The 17,147-nt window shown below is 35.5% G+C and overlaps 3 protein-coding genes and 1 pseudogene across 10 annotated transcripts; 3 read left to right on the top strand and 1 right to left on the bottom strand.

The window, feature by feature from the left end:
• The first annotated feature begins 653 nt into the window (after positions 1 to 653).
• Positions 654 to 9,312, top strand: LOC110823912 (Pentatricopeptide repeat (PPR) superfamily protein). Of its 2 annotated transcripts, none has more exons than XM_088212954.1 (5): positions 654 to 1,183; positions 4,947 to 7,474; positions 7,737 to 7,777; positions 7,935 to 8,364; positions 8,469 to 9,312. In XM_088212954.1, the coding sequence occupies exon 2, from the start codon at positions 4,973 to 4,975 to the stop codon at positions 7,286 to 7,288; it is 2,316 nt and encodes a 771-aa protein (XP_088069080.1). In that variant the 5' UTR covers positions 654 to 1,183; positions 4,947 to 4,972; the 3' UTR covers positions 7,289 to 7,474; positions 7,737 to 7,777; positions 7,935 to 8,364; positions 8,469 to 9,312. The 2 variants fall into 2 exon arrangements, with proteins under 2 accessions (XP_088069080.1, XP_088069079.1); XM_088212953.1 differs by having other exon boundaries at positions 655 to 1,171.
• On the bottom strand, positions 8,716 to 9,466 carry LOC110823911 (LOB domain-containing protein 23-like). Its single transcript, XM_022054408.2, has 2 exons — positions 9,314 to 9,466; positions 8,716 to 9,048 (listed from the first exon to the last, which is right to left on the bottom strand). Exons 1-2 carry the CDS (start codon positions 9,464 to 9,466, stop codon positions 8,716 to 8,718), a joined length of 486 nt encoding a protein of 161 aa, XP_021910100.2.
• Positions 9,467 to 10,749: 1,283 nt separating this feature from the next.
• LOC110824289 (uncharacterized) lies at positions 10,750 to 13,445 on the top strand. Of its 2 annotated transcripts, none has more exons than XM_088212949.1 (2): positions 10,750 to 11,461; positions 12,158 to 12,313. In XM_088212949.1, the coding sequence occupies exon 1, from the start codon at positions 11,075 to 11,077 to the stop codon at positions 11,450 to 11,452; it is 378 nt and encodes a 125-aa protein (XP_088069075.1). In that variant the 5' UTR covers positions 10,750 to 11,074; the 3' UTR covers positions 11,453 to 11,461; positions 12,158 to 12,313. The 2 variants fall into 2 exon arrangements, with proteins under 2 accessions (XP_088069075.1, XP_021910568.1); XM_022054876.2 differs by lacking the exon at positions 12,158 to 12,313 and adding an exon at positions 13,129 to 13,445 and having other exon boundaries at positions 10,756 to 11,461.
• Positions 13,446 to 14,176: 731 nt separating this feature from the next.
• LOC110824290 (mitochondrial ATP-independent inner membrane protease subunit 1a pseudogene) lies at positions 14,177 to 16,691 on the top strand (annotated as a pseudogene). 5 transcript variants are annotated; one of them, XR_015816879.1, is made up of 3 exons: positions 14,177 to 14,291; positions 14,585 to 14,626; positions 16,029 to 16,691. The product of XR_015816879.1 is annotated as a mitochondrial ATP-independent inner membrane protease subunit 1a pseudogene, transcript variant X1 (transcript). The 5 variants fall into 5 exon arrangements; XR_015816883.1 differs by having other exon boundaries at positions 14,190 to 14,291; positions 16,022 to 16,691; XR_015816880.1 differs by having other exon boundaries at positions 14,255 to 14,339.
• The last annotated feature ends 456 nt before the right edge of the window (positions 16,692 to 17,147 follow it).

Below are 17,147 nucleotides of genomic sequence, written 5' to 3'. Positions count from 1 at the left end.
TCTTTAACTAGCGGTGGTTAATGCTGTTAATATGATATTACATGTTAAATTTAATGGTATTTGGCATTTTTGGTGGGAATACATGGAGGTAAATGTTAGCAGGGAAAAAGAGCATTGACAGAGGCTCTCAAGCAAGGACAGTTCAGCAGGGAAAAAGAGTTGATTATGCACTTATTGCAGCTCGAGAACTTGATTTCACAAGAGTTTAACCGTAGAGTTGCAGAGTCTTGTGCTGAAATTGAAGCTGTTCCCTTGGCTCGGTTCTCTGCTATCAGAACAGCCGGAAGTCTTTAATATTCATGATTGATTCAAAAACTTCATATATGCACCAAAACACACATATATACCAACATGTGGAAGCTAATAACAACAATATAAAGTCATTGTTAGATATGCACCAAAAGTGAGAGATTATAATTCAATGCTATTAAAGATGTTTAAGAAGCTTTGTTGCAGTAGTTTTCTTCTCTCCTTTTTATTATCTTCTCAGCTATAATCTTGATAATCCTACTCTGTTTTATTCAATTTGTTATTAATGGACAATTTAATATGGTCTTTAACATTCATGATTGATTTTTTATTCAGCCCAAAGCCCATAAGCCTACTTTAATGCCCAAAAACAAACCCAAAAATCCCAGCCCATGAACCAGTTCTCTTCCTTCCAAACGTCGACGTTTTGGCCGTTTCTCTGATCTCTTCCGCCTGTGTCCGGTGAACGACAAAGAGGAGAAACGTACAGATGCAAAGGGTTTTCATTTTTGGACGAAAAAAGAGGAGGATGGCAAGCCAAAAGAGAAGTGATTTGAGAAGGAGGGGTTTTTTGAGAGTGAAGTAGAGAAAGAGAGAAAGAATAGAGAGGGGATAACGGAGGGATATTCGCTGTGAGGAACAAGAGCAAGTAGGAAGGGAGATTGAGAAAAAAACATAAGGGGCCTGGTTTGCAGTAAATGAGAGAGAGACCCAAGAGCTGGTACAGAGGGAGAAGAAAGAGAGACGGAGAGCCAGGCGAGAGGCTGAGATATTGACTGAGACTAGAGGGGAAAAGAGTGAAAGAAAAAGAAGAGTTCGAAAAAATTAACGGAGAAAAGGAAGAATCGGTGAGGAAACAGGATGCACAAGGCCTTGAAGCTGATTTGAAGGTACCTCGACAGCAAGTCGGTATTCCACCTAGGTAATTTTCCATGTAAGCCTCTTAGTTCTCTGTATTGAATTCATTCTATATGGTGGCTGTTTGAATAGGAGATAATAAAAATACTTTTGTTTGACTCATTTGATTAAGTTATATGAATATGTTTCTTCAGTTTAGTTTACTTCACCTTTTGCTTCTCAGATGGAATTTCATAATTAATCGAGTTTTGGATTTCAAGAATTAATCAAATTTAATATTTAGTGTTTATTTGTGGTAATTTGCTTTGAGTCTACCGGAGTTAGAATAATATCAGTATTTCTCTGGCCTTGGATTATGATGCTCCTTCATTTCTTTTGAAGACTGAATTTGACATGAAATATGTGTTGGTGCTCAAGTGTACTGTCCATTTTTTTTTTTTTTGAAATATAAAGTGTACTGTCCATTCAGAATGTATTGTGATCAATGATGTAAATATTTAACAGATGAAGTTATGGTTTGGATATGAGTTAACATGAGAAGAAATGTGAGTCTGTGGTTTATATCTTTCCCTTTCGTCTTGGTATTCTTTACATGCATGATTACTGCCTATGTGGTGATTTTGCATTTTGTACTTTTGGGTTGCGAGAGTTTAATATTTCTGGATCATTGAGTTGCGAAAATGAACATTTTTTTTATGATTATTTGTGTAACGATTCCAAAAATTTTAAAAAAAATAAATTACGAATTAAGTGTGGAAGCAGAATAAATAGTTAAGTTTTATATTTCTTATACAATAACTTAAAGTATCAAATAGTGATAAAAGAATTATCATTTGGAAAGAAATAAAAAAATTAAGGAAATAAACAAAAATTAAATAAAATTATCATTCTATTCGCAACCTTCTTGTGAATCGGGTTCCGGATGCTAGTTCTTTTGATATGAAATAGTTAAATAAGAAATGAGGTACACTAATTCAGTAAGAATATCACGCCACTCACCGACACAGAAATGAAGGTTGGTAGAAAATCAAAACAACTAATGGAGTTCTTAATTAAACAAATTCATTTATTGACAATAAAACTAGTTACCGTTCACTTACCATAACGAGATTTACAAAAATAACCTATAGAAACAAAACATTATACATATCATAATTTCATATGTAATCGGCAACATATTACATATTATACTTTCATATTCAAATAACCAAAACAATAACTATCCATTTTTATCAACCTGCTGGTATCTATGGGGGTTCATAGGGATGTCCCCATTACGCGTGAACCATTTCTTTTAATATTCTTAATTAAGGAACCGTCTCCATATCTCGTCCGGTATGAACACCAAATTACTAAACCTCAATACCCCGTCCGGTATGAGGGTGAAGCGGGCCGTCCTCATACCCTGTCTGGTATGAGTGTCAAATTACCAAATCTCGATACTCCGTCCGGTATGAGACAACGTTCGCGGTAGGGTTTCCTATGTATCCGATCTGTCCACCATCTCTCAGAATATTCAGTAAGGCTGCCGTTTCATCCATTCACTTAATTACACATTTTTTTGTTTACCTTTAACCTCAATTTTTTCCAATTCAGCTGTAAACACATAAAATAAACAATACACGCATTTAAAATTATAAAATCAATCAATAAGGTACTATCATGCATTTAAACTATAAAAACAATCAACAGAACAATAATAGATAATTTTCGGTTCTATCTCTATTAGTAATCTGTAATTAATTATGAACATTTTCTAAATTGTAACAAAATACCGTATTTATCGTTAATTAGACTTTAATTTTATAACAGAGAATAAGGTGAGAGATTTTTACTCAATTTGATGCCCAAAAAGCTAAATTATTGACTGCGCCTACTGACTGTCCCCGAATTCCCTAAATGTTTTTTTTTTTTAAATTAAAACGCGCTATAAGTACCTACAAAGGTCCCAAAAAACCCAAAATCAGTCTCATGACCCAATTTTAACCAATTTCGGAATTCTGGCATAGTGGCTCCGCCATGCTCCGGCGACGGCGCCGCCACTCACGGTGACAGTCCGCTTCGGGTCGGTTCTTTTTGGCCGATTTTGCATCAATCCCTACAAGAAAATACGTTAAGGGGTCTCGATTGACTGAAAAAATATAAAAAATCGAAACTCACTAGAGGCTGGACTTTCCGGTGCAGCAGCTCCTCTGACTCATGTTGCAGTTGGGTGTTTTGCTCCGGTTAACCTATAGAGAAGGAAACGGTGATCACAACGGTGGAAAAATTACGCAGAATGGGAATCGGAAAGGGCCTCATTGGAGGCATTTTGTGAAATTCTCTGTGGCGGCGCTATCGGGCTTTGCCCGCGTTTTCTAGCCAATCAGTCGGTCCTTTTGCTCTTATTTGGCCATGGGGGTGTTTAAAATTGAATTTCAAGCAAAATGATAAATTTTTACCTCTTTTGGCGGTCGGAAGTAGCTCCAACGTAGCGGCGGATGGCGGCGGCTCTCCTTCTGGGCGGCCGGGTTTTCTTCTCCGGCGAGGGCATCTGGCAGCTAGAGTTAGAGTTTAGTGTAAAGAGGATTATTTATATCCGTCCCCATCTGATCTGGACCGTCTATCGCGTTTGATCTGCATTGTCCGATTGCAATTAAATAGGGAGTGAATATGGACAGTTCATCACGATCTAATCTAAGCCGTCTGATCGTGTTTGGGAAGGGAACACATCCAGGCCGTCTGTGCGTGCGGGAACAAATCTGAGCAGTTAGATCGCGGACATGTGGATCGCCCGCGTGGCACCCTATCAGCGTCCGTTGCCACGCGGCGCGTTCTGCTTCGCTGGGGCTGCTGATCGGGCATCCTACATGACACAAGTTTTCTAAATTGCATTTTGACCATCGGTTTCCGATTTTTCTTTCAAAAATACTCACAGAACCCAAATTTTTACTAATGTTTCCCAAAATCGTTTTCAATTTCATCCTCCATCAAATTTTGTCCATTTTTACACTAAATTAAAATTAAAAAATTACATTTATAAATTAATTTTAAATTACATTAAAATTAAATTTGGGTGTTACAATTTGGGAGTTATCCTTGCTGTCCAGATTTTTTTACAATCCAGTCTCAGAGATAATAGGCAGTCTAATTTTTTTTTTTTTCTTTTTTGGTATTTGGAATTGCAAAAATCTCAATGTTTTGTATTGACTAGTTTATATTTGCTTACTTGAGATGGGGTCGGAATTGGGGCATTTTCAGGATAAAGATAATGTTGACGTGGTTATGAAGTTAATACTGCATTTATTTGTTTTTCTGCTACTTTCTGCTTTTACATATTACTCGAGGATAATGTTGATATGGTTATGAAGTTAATACTGCATGTATTGTTTATCTGCTACTTTCTCTTTTTGCATATTGCTTAAGAGGATTATTTATTTTTGCATTGGCCAATGCATGATTTAGCGTCTGACCTCATTTCTAGTTGGATAAGTGGCAGCTCATTCAAGTATTTTATGAATTTATTTTTCCTGGAGTCCGTTGCATTGGGTTGTGGCACGGAAATGTACCCCTTCACCACCTCCCTCATTATGTCATGTTGGATCTTTTGAGACAACATGGTACTGATTCATTACCGTATTTAGTCTCATTTTTACTCTTAGTTTATGATCTTAGTTTTTGACTGCATGCACAGGACCTACTTATTCTTTTGCGGCAACCAAAAATTTGACTGAACATCAAACTATATTCTATGTTTTTCAAGTAGAAAGTCTAGCATTTGGGGAAAACCTATTGAATGATGATATTGTTGTACCATTTTAACTTATGGGTGTTTATTTATCTGTTTGTTTTCGACTCAGCATTTTGCTGTTATTTGGTGAAGAAAATGATACCTATGAGGATAATAAGGCATCGCGCACCACCCATTTGCCCCTCAATGTTGTTTCCCTTACTCAGTGCTCGAGTCTCCAGGTGGCAAATTCAGGATCTTGGAAATAATATGATGTATGAGATCACTGGCTTCTCATCAGTAAATTTAAATAAGATCACTTTTGGCTTAGGAGTCTGGAGGAGAGTTATTCATCAAATGCAATCTTTTTCAGCCGTGGCTGGGACCATTTTGGTCCAAGCTCGCGACCCGGCTAAACTGAACATGGAAATTCAAGATGCTATTAATGGAGGTAGATATGATGCTACATGGAAGCTGTTTGAACAGCATATGGGAATGGATGGCTTTCCTCGAAAATCTGTTGTGAACAATGTTCTAACAGGGTTCTCCCAGAGCCTTGATGTTCAGTGGCTTGAGAAGGCTTACATGTTGGTTGAACGTGCTTTTGAGGAGGGTAAACAGAACTTGCTGGAGAAGGAGGCCCTTCTTTATCTCTCTCTTGCTCTTTCCAAATGCAGTCTACCCGTTCCTTCATCCACTGTTTTAAGAAAGTTGGTAGAGATGGAGCAATATCCTCCTGTGACAGCCTGGTCCGCAATATTGGCTCATATGTCATTCACAGGACCAGGAGCTTACCTTGCTGCTGAGTTGATTCTTGAGATAGGCTACTTCTTCCAAGATGGCAGAGTGGATCCACGTAAAAAGAGTAATGCACCTTTAATTGCCATGAAACCTAGTACGACTGCTTTAAACATTGTTTTGGCTGGGTGCCTGCTGTTTGGAACAACCAGAAAAGCTGAGCAGCTCCTTGACATGATGCCTCGAATTGGTGTCAGAGCTGATGCAAACCTGTTGATCATAATGGCACAGATATATGAGAGAAATGGGCGAAGAGGAGAATTAAAGAATCTTCAGAGACATGTTGATGAAGCTTGTAACCTGACTGATATCCAGTTTAGACAGTTCTATAATTGCTTGCTTAATTGCCATCTGAAATTTGGGGACCTTGATTCTGCTTCTAACATGGTGTTGAAAATGCTTAGGAAAGCAAATGTAGCACGAAATTCCCTTGGTACAGCTACACTTAACTTTGTAACTGTCAACAATAAACTTCCCCCTAGAAAGGCTTTTATGCATAGCTTGAATCAGAAAACATCAGATGGTTTAATACCATATGAAGAGTTCCGTAGAGACAAAAATTTCATAAGCTTGGACGTGGAGGCAAAAAAAATGTTAGGTACGTTGTTGGATAAGTTACAGATACAAGTTGAACTGATTACATCAGAACGTGGTATTCTGCAGCCGACCGGGATAATTTATGTGAAATTAGTTAAGGCTTTTCTGGAAGCTGGCAAGATCAAGAATTTAGCTGAGTTCCTTATTAAAGCGGAGAAAGAAGATTCCCCAGTCTCTCATGATGATTCAATGCTGGTTCATGTTATCAATGCATGTATTTCAATGGGGTGGCTAGATCAGGCACATGACCTTCTTGATGAAATTTGTTTAGCTGGTGTAAGGACTGGTTCTTCGGTATATTCCTCCCTCTTAAAAGCATATTGTGAAGCGAATCGACCGGCTGAGGTTACATTACTTTTACGGGATGCTCAGAAGGCAGGGATCCAGCTAGATTCAAGCTGTTACGAGGCTTTGATGAAATCCCGTGTGCTTCAAAAAGATGCAGATGGTGCTCTTCATTTGTTCAGAGAAATGAAAGAGGGAAAAATTCCTAGAGCTGGACATGAAGAATTTAAGATGTTAGTGGAAGGGTGTGCAGGGAATGGTGAAGTGGGTTTAATGGCAAAACTCTTGCACGAAATTAAAGACAGGCAGAGCTTAGATTGCGGAGTTCATGATTGGAACAATGTGATTCATTTTTTCTGCAAGAAGAGGTTGATGCAAGATGCAGAGAAGGCCCTAAAGAAGATGAGGGCTCTAGGGCATGCCCCAAATGCTCAGACTTTCCATTCTATGGTGACCGGCTATGCTGCTATTGGGGGTAAATATGTCGAGGTAACAGAATTGTGGGGCGAAATGAAATCTTTTGCCTCTGCAACCTCAATGAAATTTGACCAAGAACTCCTTGACTCTGTGCTTTATACGTTCGTCAGGGGTGGATTTTTCATTCGAGCTAATGAAGTTGTGGACATGATGGAGAAAGGGAAGATGTTCGTTGATAAATACAAGTATCGAACCCTCTTCTTGAAGTACCATAAAACCCTCTACAAGGGGAAGGCGCCCAAATTCCAGACAGAACCACAGCTGAAAAAGAGGGAAGCAGCATTAGCATTCAAGAAGTGGGTTGGTTTGTGCTGAGGAGTTTTCTAGAATCAGCTTGCTATACTCTATTCATATCTTATCTTCTTTTGTCACATTTGAGTTTTTTTGGAGTACTGAAAAATACCGTCTGTTCTCCTTGCACTTTGCGTTCTCTCATTGTATACTGCACGTGTCTTGTGCAGCAGCTGCTCTGATATGTTGGTCGTCATCATCACTAGCTAGGTACATTATCTGTTTAGCACCTTCCCTCATTTTCTAATACCGGATCTTTTAAACCTAGTAGTAACGCCTTACTGTATTTGGTTTGTACCCCTAATATTAATTAGCCTAATGTTTGACTGAATGCATGTTATCTGTTTACTCTCTGGCCTTTTTCTATATTTGATGTTGTATCTGCTGTTCTTTAAGTAGTAACTCCATATTTCTGTTAATAGGCATTGAATAATCACTTAATGCTACTCTTTTGTCTTTCTTTAATTTTCAGAGGCTATCTGGAATGGAAGAACCTCAGAAAAAAATGATGAGGTACTTTTTACTTTCTGTGATTAGTATTTTATTATTTTTATTCTCTTAATATTTGTTTACTGGAATTCTTAACATTCTCTTAGATTTGTTTACTAGAATTCTTAATGATTAACCTATTGGAATTTCATTTCATAATGAATTTTTTTTTTTGAAAAAGGTCAATGATAAAATAAACACCGAGCTCCTCAGGAACCTGACAACGGTGATTGTGGCAGCACAGGGAATCTTTACCAAAGCCTTGGAAAAATGAAGGAAGATTACTTGTAGACAAATAAAAAAAAGACATACTCTTGAATCCTTATGTGCCAAACTCCGCGACTTTTTCTTCTCTTGTTGACTGACAATGAGATTGCCAGTACTGAACAGCTGCCGCTGGTGCAAGTAATATGCTATAACTGCAACAAAGGTCATTGATGGGCAGCTGCCAAACAGTTATGGATGTGTGGCTGATCTGCGAGGCACCGATCGTCTTTCTTGTACTCTCTTGATGACTTATGAAGTACAGCAGCAGCGATGGAGGTTATGTGAAATCCATGATTAAATTCATGGTGATTAATGATTTATCTAGATCCTTAAGTGATCAAGAGGTAACTAATTTAAAACTGTTTTAGATTAATTAAACATGCTACGATAGGAGTACGGATCCATGGTGATTATGTTGCCTTACTCGGTTCTTGTGTGTATGCTTTAGGATTCAGCGCTGTTGGAGGCTTCTCTGCCTTCAAAGACGGGTTTAACAGATGCCTTCCTCGCCAAGAAAGAAGCTAACAATGTAATTAAATTGGTTAATTTTACTGTTAATTACCGTATGTTTGAAGAGCAAAAACAAATTATCTATTGTAGAGGAACTGACAACAATAGGTTAATACGCTCAAATCTTATTCGAACACCTTATTTTACAAAAGCAGCTAATCTTTTCTCGTGTCATGCAAGAAAATCTAATTAAACCCATATGGAGATTGATAGTTGAAATTAGCAGCTGCAAAACTACTAGTGCCAGTGCCATATTGTTCTAGCTTCGGCCAGGAACTGTTGATGAAAATTGGGTTTGCTTCAAATTGTTGTTGTTGAGGAAGTTGAAGTGGATTTGCACGGGAGCTGTACACAGCAATCTCAGCCTGAGTCCTGGCAAGCTGATTCTCTGCCTTCTGGATCTGGTTATGTAATACAGAGATGATCCCAACACAGCCGTACACAGGATCTTCAATCCTACATTGTGCCTCAAAATACAATGAATCTACTGCTTGACCTCTTAGATGACTTGGCAGTTGCTGCATACAAAACAAAGGAATTCGCAAATAATCGATCAGTCTCTTCTCAGTTTACGTGGAGGTCCAAATTCGTGACTTTGTTCCACTTTTGTGAAGGTAATTCATTTACCTGGACATTTGGCTTGAAATCGTAGTTGCTTTATTTTTCGTATTATATTGAGTTATTATCTGTGTTTGATCCATATTTTTTATTTAAGCATGCAGAAAAAAATGTTACAATGTAAATTTATTTTCATATATGCATATGTTTGATATATTTGTTTACCTGAAGCATCTTTGCAACATTGCTGGCACCATAAATTTTGTGGACAAAAGCAAATCTTTGAGGATTATTTGAAGGAAAATAAGGAGAGAAAATACAATCTTGAGGACATCTTCTTCTCAAATATTTACAAGCTGCACAACGACCAGAAGCCATGTCTTCCAAAAATCTTGATAAAAATCAAACTCTCAATCTTTCTGGAGACAGAAAAAATAGAAGGAAAAATCTAATAGATATACTGTGTCATATATTTTCGATTTTGAAATCTCCTTCATTTTATATTGGTTGGATTTGAAAGACCCTATTTTAGGTTTAGAGAAAATTTACAACGGCTATATTTTTTAAAATTCTGTTATTTGGAAAGAAATTTGCAATGAATTATTTCTAATACTCAAAATTAATTTCTCTTTTTTTTTTTGGTTTATTAATTTAGTTCCCTATATTTAAGGGGATGATTAGAAGAATTAATCACCGATGTTTTCCAAAGTCAAAGGACGTACATATATATATATATACACACACACATATTTATGGGAGATCTTCATCAAAATTGCAAGAAATATTTATTGTTCTAAAATTTATTACACCTTTTTAATTTTAAATTTATTTTGTAAATTAAAAACTTAAAAGAAAAATTTTGGAAAAATTATTAAAGAATAAAACAAACGCAGACATATGAGCGTATGACTATTTAGACTGAAGGGCCGACGTTGTTGAACGCACAAGTCAGGTTTAGGAGGAGATTTATATACATATATATATATATTATATTTACAAGTGTATTAAAATGATATATTTATTAAATAATTAAATAATAAATAAAATATTTTTCTATAAAGTATAAAGTTAAAGCTGTTTTTACAAAAATATTTTGTATTAATTAGAGTAAAACATAATAGATATTAAAAAGATTGTTAGTCGCCATTATTGAGTGATGATCATCATTGAAATTTAATTAATTTATAATTATTTTAATTCTTTTCACGTGTAAAGTTAGTCTGCTTAAAGTTATTTATTTTTACGTTTAAAAATATTTAATTTTAAATTTTATAAACATATTTGAAATCTTTATAACTTATTTTCATTGAATATTTTTTTTTTTAAAAAAAGTAATTAGAATTTTATATTCCTTTAACCCAATCAATTTTTTTAGCTCAAATTTGGTAGTGTTTTCAAAAAATCAAAACTCTGCATTTGATTCTAATAATTGTCAATTGTACTTTAAAATGAATTTATTGAAAGATACACACAACAACTATAAATACAAAGTACTAACTTTTATACAATCATCAATATACATATTCCCCTATATGAATAAATATAATACTAAATAAAATTAAAAAATATTAATTAAAATATACTCACCAAACTCAACCTGATATCACCATGAAAGTAAAATTTAAGCTTTTAAATATTCATGGTCCTCAAATGTCTGCTCTCAAGACTATGAACCAGTCAATCCCAATAAACAAAAACCCCATCAGACATATTTATAATTGCAGTAGACAACATGATTCCCCGCTAAACACGCCACTCAGAATAATTTCTCTCTCTTTTTTTCTTCCTTATTTTCCTAGATATCAATTATAACCAGCCTCACTCCATCTTCAACCTTTTGTTTTGACGTGCTTCATGGGACCCCATATCCCCATCATTTCTCATCTTCCTCGCCTGTCATAATCCTCAACTCAAGAAAAAGAAAAACTCTCCCAACAAAGAATCAAACCAATCTTATCAATCTCTGCTGTTCTGCCAGAACAGTCCATGGAGGATTACAACAGATCGAGGTCATATGGTAACGGAAACAATATGCAGATTGAGAGCTACTACGGGCCGCCGAGACCGCCGCCCCACACTTCTTATGATCTAAGGTGCTACAGTGCATCTTATGCGCAGACCCAGATGGCTAATAATAACAACTTCAACACCAAGGATTTTAAGTTCAAGAAAGGAAAAGACGCCGCTTCTGGTTCTGGGTCTTTTTCCAAATCTTGGAGCTTTGCTGACCCGGAGTTTCAGAGGAAGAAGAGGGTTGCTAGCTATAAAATGTACAGTGTTGAGGGGAAGGTCAAAGGATCTTTCAGGAAGAGTTTCCGGTGGCTCAAGGATAGGTACTCGCAGGTTGTTTATGGCTGGTGGTGATTCTGATTGGTGGGTCTTTGTTCTTTCATCTTCTCTTCCTTTTTTCTTTTTTTTTTTTGTTAATTTCTGTTGGTGGGCATTTATGAATGTTGATTTTTGTTTATGAGTTACTGAAAGTTGTTTTCAGAAAAGCTGATTTGGGTAATTTTAGCAACTGGTTTGCTTGCAAATGAGTTCAAGAGTGGTAAATTCTGGTCGAAATACATGTATATTTTTGTTTGCTCCATTGTATTGGATGTTACTGTAAAGTTTTTGAGGAATATTAATAAGAAGAAACTGGTTGGTTTTCAGAACTACCCTGTTTGCTTGTTGATATATAATGGAATCTATCATCTTAGAGAAATTTGATTTAGGCTTCTACTTCCACACTGATTAATTCAGAATATAAGTATAGACGGTTAAGCAAGAAGAAAATGATTCAGCTTTTCGTGGTAGGCCGTTAAGAGTTCTTTGACCGGAACTGCTAATAAATCCAAGGAGCATAACTCAGGTTCAATCATATTCCAGATGTTAGCTTTTGGTCACATTTTTTTGGGAAGTAACTATCTTAATCCAATGAACTACTTATGAAATTTTAAGATCATTTTGTTTTTTGGATTCAGTTCTTGTATCTTCTACCAGATAGCCAATTGCGAAAATTCATAAATGAGAGAAGAAGATTCATCATTTTGTTGAACTTTGTTTTCTTCCTCTCCATTTTCTCAGCAACTTTGCACTTCTGCCATTTTGACCTTTATATAGACAAATCATCAAGGTGGAGAAGTCAGAAGATGATCATAAAAAATCAGCATTCAATTTCTTCCAAAAGGTAAATGCAAGAGCAAGTTTACTTGCTATTCAAATTCGATAATCCTTTCCATTTTTTGAGGGGGGAGAGGAAGGGGGAGGGGGAGGGGAGGAGGCACAAGTTCTTTAGGCTATCACAAAAAAGTTTATTGCTCCTTCAGCTTTAGCTAGTTAGATCAATTAGAAAATCAAACTGTCATGGGATCAGCGTAGCGACAGGTCACTTGAAAATTTTTTCATCACATGTTATGGCTAATCTTTGTATTTGAAATTCATGGCCATGCAGAGTTTCTTTTTGTGAATTCTGCACACAACTACTGAAGATTTTCCGTGGCAGAACTGGCTATGGCTGGTACCAAGTTGGGCCAAGCTGTTTATTGTTGAGTCAAAAGAGTTCTAATTCCAGAAAGTAGGAAGTCTTTTGTTGAGTTCTTAGACAACATATTTTATTTTACTGTTGTTACACTCACCAGGCTCTTCTTCGGAACAAAACAAATGGTTTGACTGCATACAGAATCTTTATCAGTTCTTAAATGCATTACTTTGAACTCACTTTTGAAGTTCCATCCAGCTTCGATTTTTCCTGGGTTCCTCTCCTGTAGCCTTATACATTAATCAACGAGAAAAATCTAGGTACACTGAAACTGTTTCCAACACACAACAGAAGTCTCTTGTATCATTTATAATTGCTGCTTCGATAAATTTCTTGTGAAATGATTGTTTTTGCCATTCAACTGGACATAAACTATGTCATATTTCTCAATCTTGGTTAGAAGCTTACTTCCTTGAATGTTTTAAATGGTAAATCTTTACTTGATTGCTCGCATTATCTGAGTTCTGAGGTGAGATCTGTATTGATTTTCAATCATTATATCTTTCACTTTACATAGGGCCCGGAAAGCTGGAACAGTTGGAAGGTTTTATTAATTCGGAGGCAGTCTTCATTGAGGAAGAACAGAGAGAGGTTTCAAAATCTTCTTGATATATTAACCCGCAATCTATTGATGTTATATGAAATATATCATGATCTGATATGATAATTTTTTTTTCACCCCCTATTCTGTGTACCCAAATTGTTATTTGATTGATATGAACTTAGGGAACTGTCTGAATTATATGTACTTTGCCTATTTGTTTGTGCAGAAGATACTGTAATGAGAAAAGATTTCTTTTCAAATTTATATAAGCAGATTCTTTTTGCTACTTATTTCCATTGTTTCAAGAAAATTATTTTCCAGCCTTTTAGCAGTTTCTTCACCATAATTTTGACAGCAATCCTATAATTCATGGTTTTGCAGCAAGTGTATAGAATCTACGTGCATCGATATGATCTTTATAATCTTTGTATTAGCACCCGATTTTTTATAAGTATAACTACATATATTTTATAATTACTTGATATATACACACATCATTACATAATTTCTTATTGCCAACACTAAAGAATGCCAGTTTGATTTAAATTCGGTAATTCTTATAAGAGATAAACTATCAGTTTTAAATTAGTATTGAGTTGTGCATTTATATATATTTATTATTCAAAAAAAATTTATATATATTTATAAAATTATATAAAAAAGATATAATAATTATTTAATAATAAATATAAAAAGTAATTTTTTAAAAAATATAAAAGATAATATTTTAAAAATATTTAAATACATCAATTTTATTATTACTTTTTCATTGTTAATTAATTTTTCTGAATGAAGTATAATAAATTTAAAAAAATAAAAATTTGAAAATATTTTTATGTGTAAAACGACGTACAACTTCAATAATTAAGAAAAACTGTAATTATTTGAATAAAAAACTTTGAAAATTAATTAAAATGACGTTATTGCTAATATTGAAAAATGAAATAAAAGAACTTCATTAGTTTCAACTTTGACCTGATCCAATCATGGTCCGATTTGCAGGCCCAAATTGCGTCCTAATTGTAAAATTAAGCCCGACCCGAAACAAGCTATTCGTAATTTGGGGCCTATAAGAAGGAGCATTTATCACCTTCGCTTGGCGGCAAAACCCTAATTCACCAGCAGCAGCTCTCCTGGTCAGTATTTCTCGCTGTTCTCTTGGCTGCCACTGTTTTCTTCTGCTGGTCCGTTAATGTAAATCTGTCTCTTGGTCAAGTAATAATCTTGTTTGTAGCATGACCTAATTACGAGATTTGTAGTTCTTGTTTAGGCTTGTATGTATATTTTCAATGTTTTTCTCAGTGTGTTTCTAGATCCAAATGAACTGAAGCTACTGGGTGTTCAATGACTTCATTATCTTTTTCTGGTTTTCTGTCGGTTTTTAACTTAAGTTGTTCATTTGCGCTTTTGGTTTTTGGTTATTTACCAGGTTAGGGATTTTCGTGAGGCAGGGTTGAGATGGCTCCAAAGGGTAAGATTCTTCATTTTTTATTTTATTGTTACAAATTGCTTTTGCTTTTCTAATGTGGCTTACGATTTAACTGCATCTGTTGGTTTCTAACTTTCATATTTTGTTGTAAAGTATGTGTATTTAGTACTAGTTGTTTTAGTTTAAATCTTGAACGTGAATTATATGCAAAAATATAATCTTTATATCTATATACATATAAATGGGATATTCATTAGTGTGGTTAGCTATCAACCTATCAAAATATATTCTTTAGTTTTTATTCTGCAATAAAAGATGAAAATGGAGTATACTCCGTATTTTATGAGCTACCTTTCATGTTTTTCTTTTATCCTTATTGCCATTTGCTATTACAAACAGTATCAATTTGATGAAGAGATGTGTATCATACCCAGGACTTCTTATTTTAATATGTGAAATTCGAGATTGATCTAGTGATATGGATTTTGCAAAAGCAAATGTTAACAGTTAGTTTAAATATTGAATTGTTGCTTGAAGCTACCGTGGCATTAACCTTATTCATGTAGTTATGGTCTTTGTGTTTTTGTTGTGGTTCAACCTAACTCGTATACAAGAGCTTTAGTTAGTTCCATGATCCTTTACACTCAGAAAAAATATTAGAAAATTTTAATCAAAATCAATGAAACTATGCTACTAGGTGGGTGCCTTAGACATTTCCACATGGGATCAGTAAGTATTTTGGTTTCTAGCCCCACCCTAAATGGATTAGTGATAACTAAAATTTGAAATTATTTCAACATTTCTTTTTTGTGGTGTCTTTTGCCACGCCTTGTCACCCGTGTTGTGACACTAGGTATTCTGTGAAAGAAGTGAGAAAAATAGAGAGATCAGGAGGGGAAAGAATTTCAGGTTCTGGGGTTCTTGTGTAAGGGAAATGGAGAGAGGGAGAGAGAACCGGGGAAAATTCGGCTGTAGTATTTGGGTGGAAGAGAGAATAGAGTGAAGAGAAAGCGGTAGTAATGAAGTTTTGAACAGTGTGGAGAGAACATAGACATATCGGGTTTTTGATGATTTGCTAGGACAGCATACCTTGTTTCTCCCTTTCTTTTCTTTTTCTCTTAACCTTCCTGACTTTGCAGTTTGTAATATACATCAATTTAGATGATGGATGAAATGAAGATCATGGATTTTCTTTCAGTAGATCAAACAATATAGGGATGATATTGAATGGCCAAACATATTTTAAATGGGCTTGGTTGCTTTCCAAATATGAGTATGAAAAGTGTCTGTAGGAAACCTTATTGAAACAATTCCATGAAGTAGAGTTTGTGTTGATTTACTGGGTTGCATGGGAAGCATGTATGTCTTAATGTTTGGGATTAGTGTTAGAAGTAAGGCGTTGTTAACAGTTCTTAAAATTTGATCTTAAATTTCCGGTTTCCAGGTGCAAGCAAACAAAGTAGATAGAGATATGGGTGTGAGGAATCTGAGAGCATGGAGCAGTTTGGTAAAGGAAGGCTTTGAAAAGAGTTTATGGGTAGGAAAATTATTTTGTTGGCTCCATGTGACCAACACTTATGTATGTACTGCTGCTCTCACTTATGGTCCCAGCATGGTGCCCACCCTAAACGTGTGGGGGGATCTAGTCTTGGCGGAGCGGATATCAACTGCACTTGGAAAAGTGGGCCCTGGAGATATTGTGCTCGTAAGATCTCCTGAGCTTCCTACCAGGATAATTACGAAGCGCGTGATTAGTATGGAGGGTGATCATATCACCTACAATCAAAACAGTGATGGAGGTGAGACTACTGTTGTGGTTCCTAAAGGCCATGTTTGGATACAGGGAGACTACATTTACAATTCTCACGATTCCAGAAATTTTGGACCTGTTCCTTATTCCCTTCTTCAAGCCAAAGTGTTTTGGAGGATCTGGCCACCTGAACACTTTGGATCCTTGTAAATAGGATAATCACAATTTCTCCATTGTTTCTTTCTGACTTTTTTTTTTTTTCTCTCCATTTCTTTCCCCCCATTTTTCATTCAGTGACTGTTGTAGAGTTTCTACTTTTCTCAAATATGCTAAAATAATAATTTAATCTTTGTACTATTGATTTTTATTAAAATTAGTTTTTGTATTAATTTTTTATCAAATTAATTTCTGTATTTTTGAAATTTTTTGAATTTAATTACTCTCTTTAATTAGCGGTTAATGCTGTTAAGTATGGTATTACATGTTAAATTTAACAATATTTGGCCCTTTTTGGTTGGAATATATGCAAGTAAATGTTATTAAACATTCAAGCATGTATTGATTGGGAGAGCGTCGAGACGCTGACAGAGGCTCTCAAGCAAGGACAGTTTAGCAGGGAAAAAGAGTTGATTCTGCATTTATTGCAGCTCGAGAACTGGATTTCACAACAGTTTAACCGTAGAGTTGCAGAGTCTTGTGCTGAAATCGAAGCTGTTCCCTTCGCTCGGTCCTCTGCGATCAGAACAGCCGGAAGTGTTTAATATTCATGATGGATTCAAAAACTTCATATATGCACCAATACACACATATATA

This window comes from Carica papaya, chromosome 2, assembly GCF_054855325.1.
Source record: "Carica papaya isolate Zhongbai chromosome 2, ASM5485532v1, whole genome shotgun sequence".
Lineage (NCBI taxonomy): Eukaryota > Viridiplantae > Streptophyta > Magnoliopsida > Brassicales > Caricaceae > Carica > Carica papaya.
This window is presented reverse-complemented; position numbering and strand designations above follow the sequence as displayed.

What these genes read in the sequence shown, in the direction of transcription:
- LOC110824289 (XM_022054876.2), top strand. Translation starts at nt 11,075, where the DNA reads ATGGAGGATTACAACAGATCGAGGTCATATGGTAACGGAAACAATATG.
- LOC110823912 (XM_088212954.1), top strand. Translation starts at nt 4,973, where the DNA reads ATGATACCTATGAGGATAATAAGGCATCGCGCACCACCCATTTGCCCC.
- LOC110823911 (XM_022054408.2), bottom strand. Translation starts at nt 9,466, where the DNA reads ATGGCTTCTGGTCGTTGTGCAGCTTGTAAATATTTGAGAAGAAGATGT. An exon ending in ATGTTGCAAAGATGCTTCAG is followed by an intron (nt 9,049 to 9,313) that starts GTAAACAAATAT and finishes TTTTGTATGCAG; the next exon opens with CAACTGCCAAGTCATCTAAG.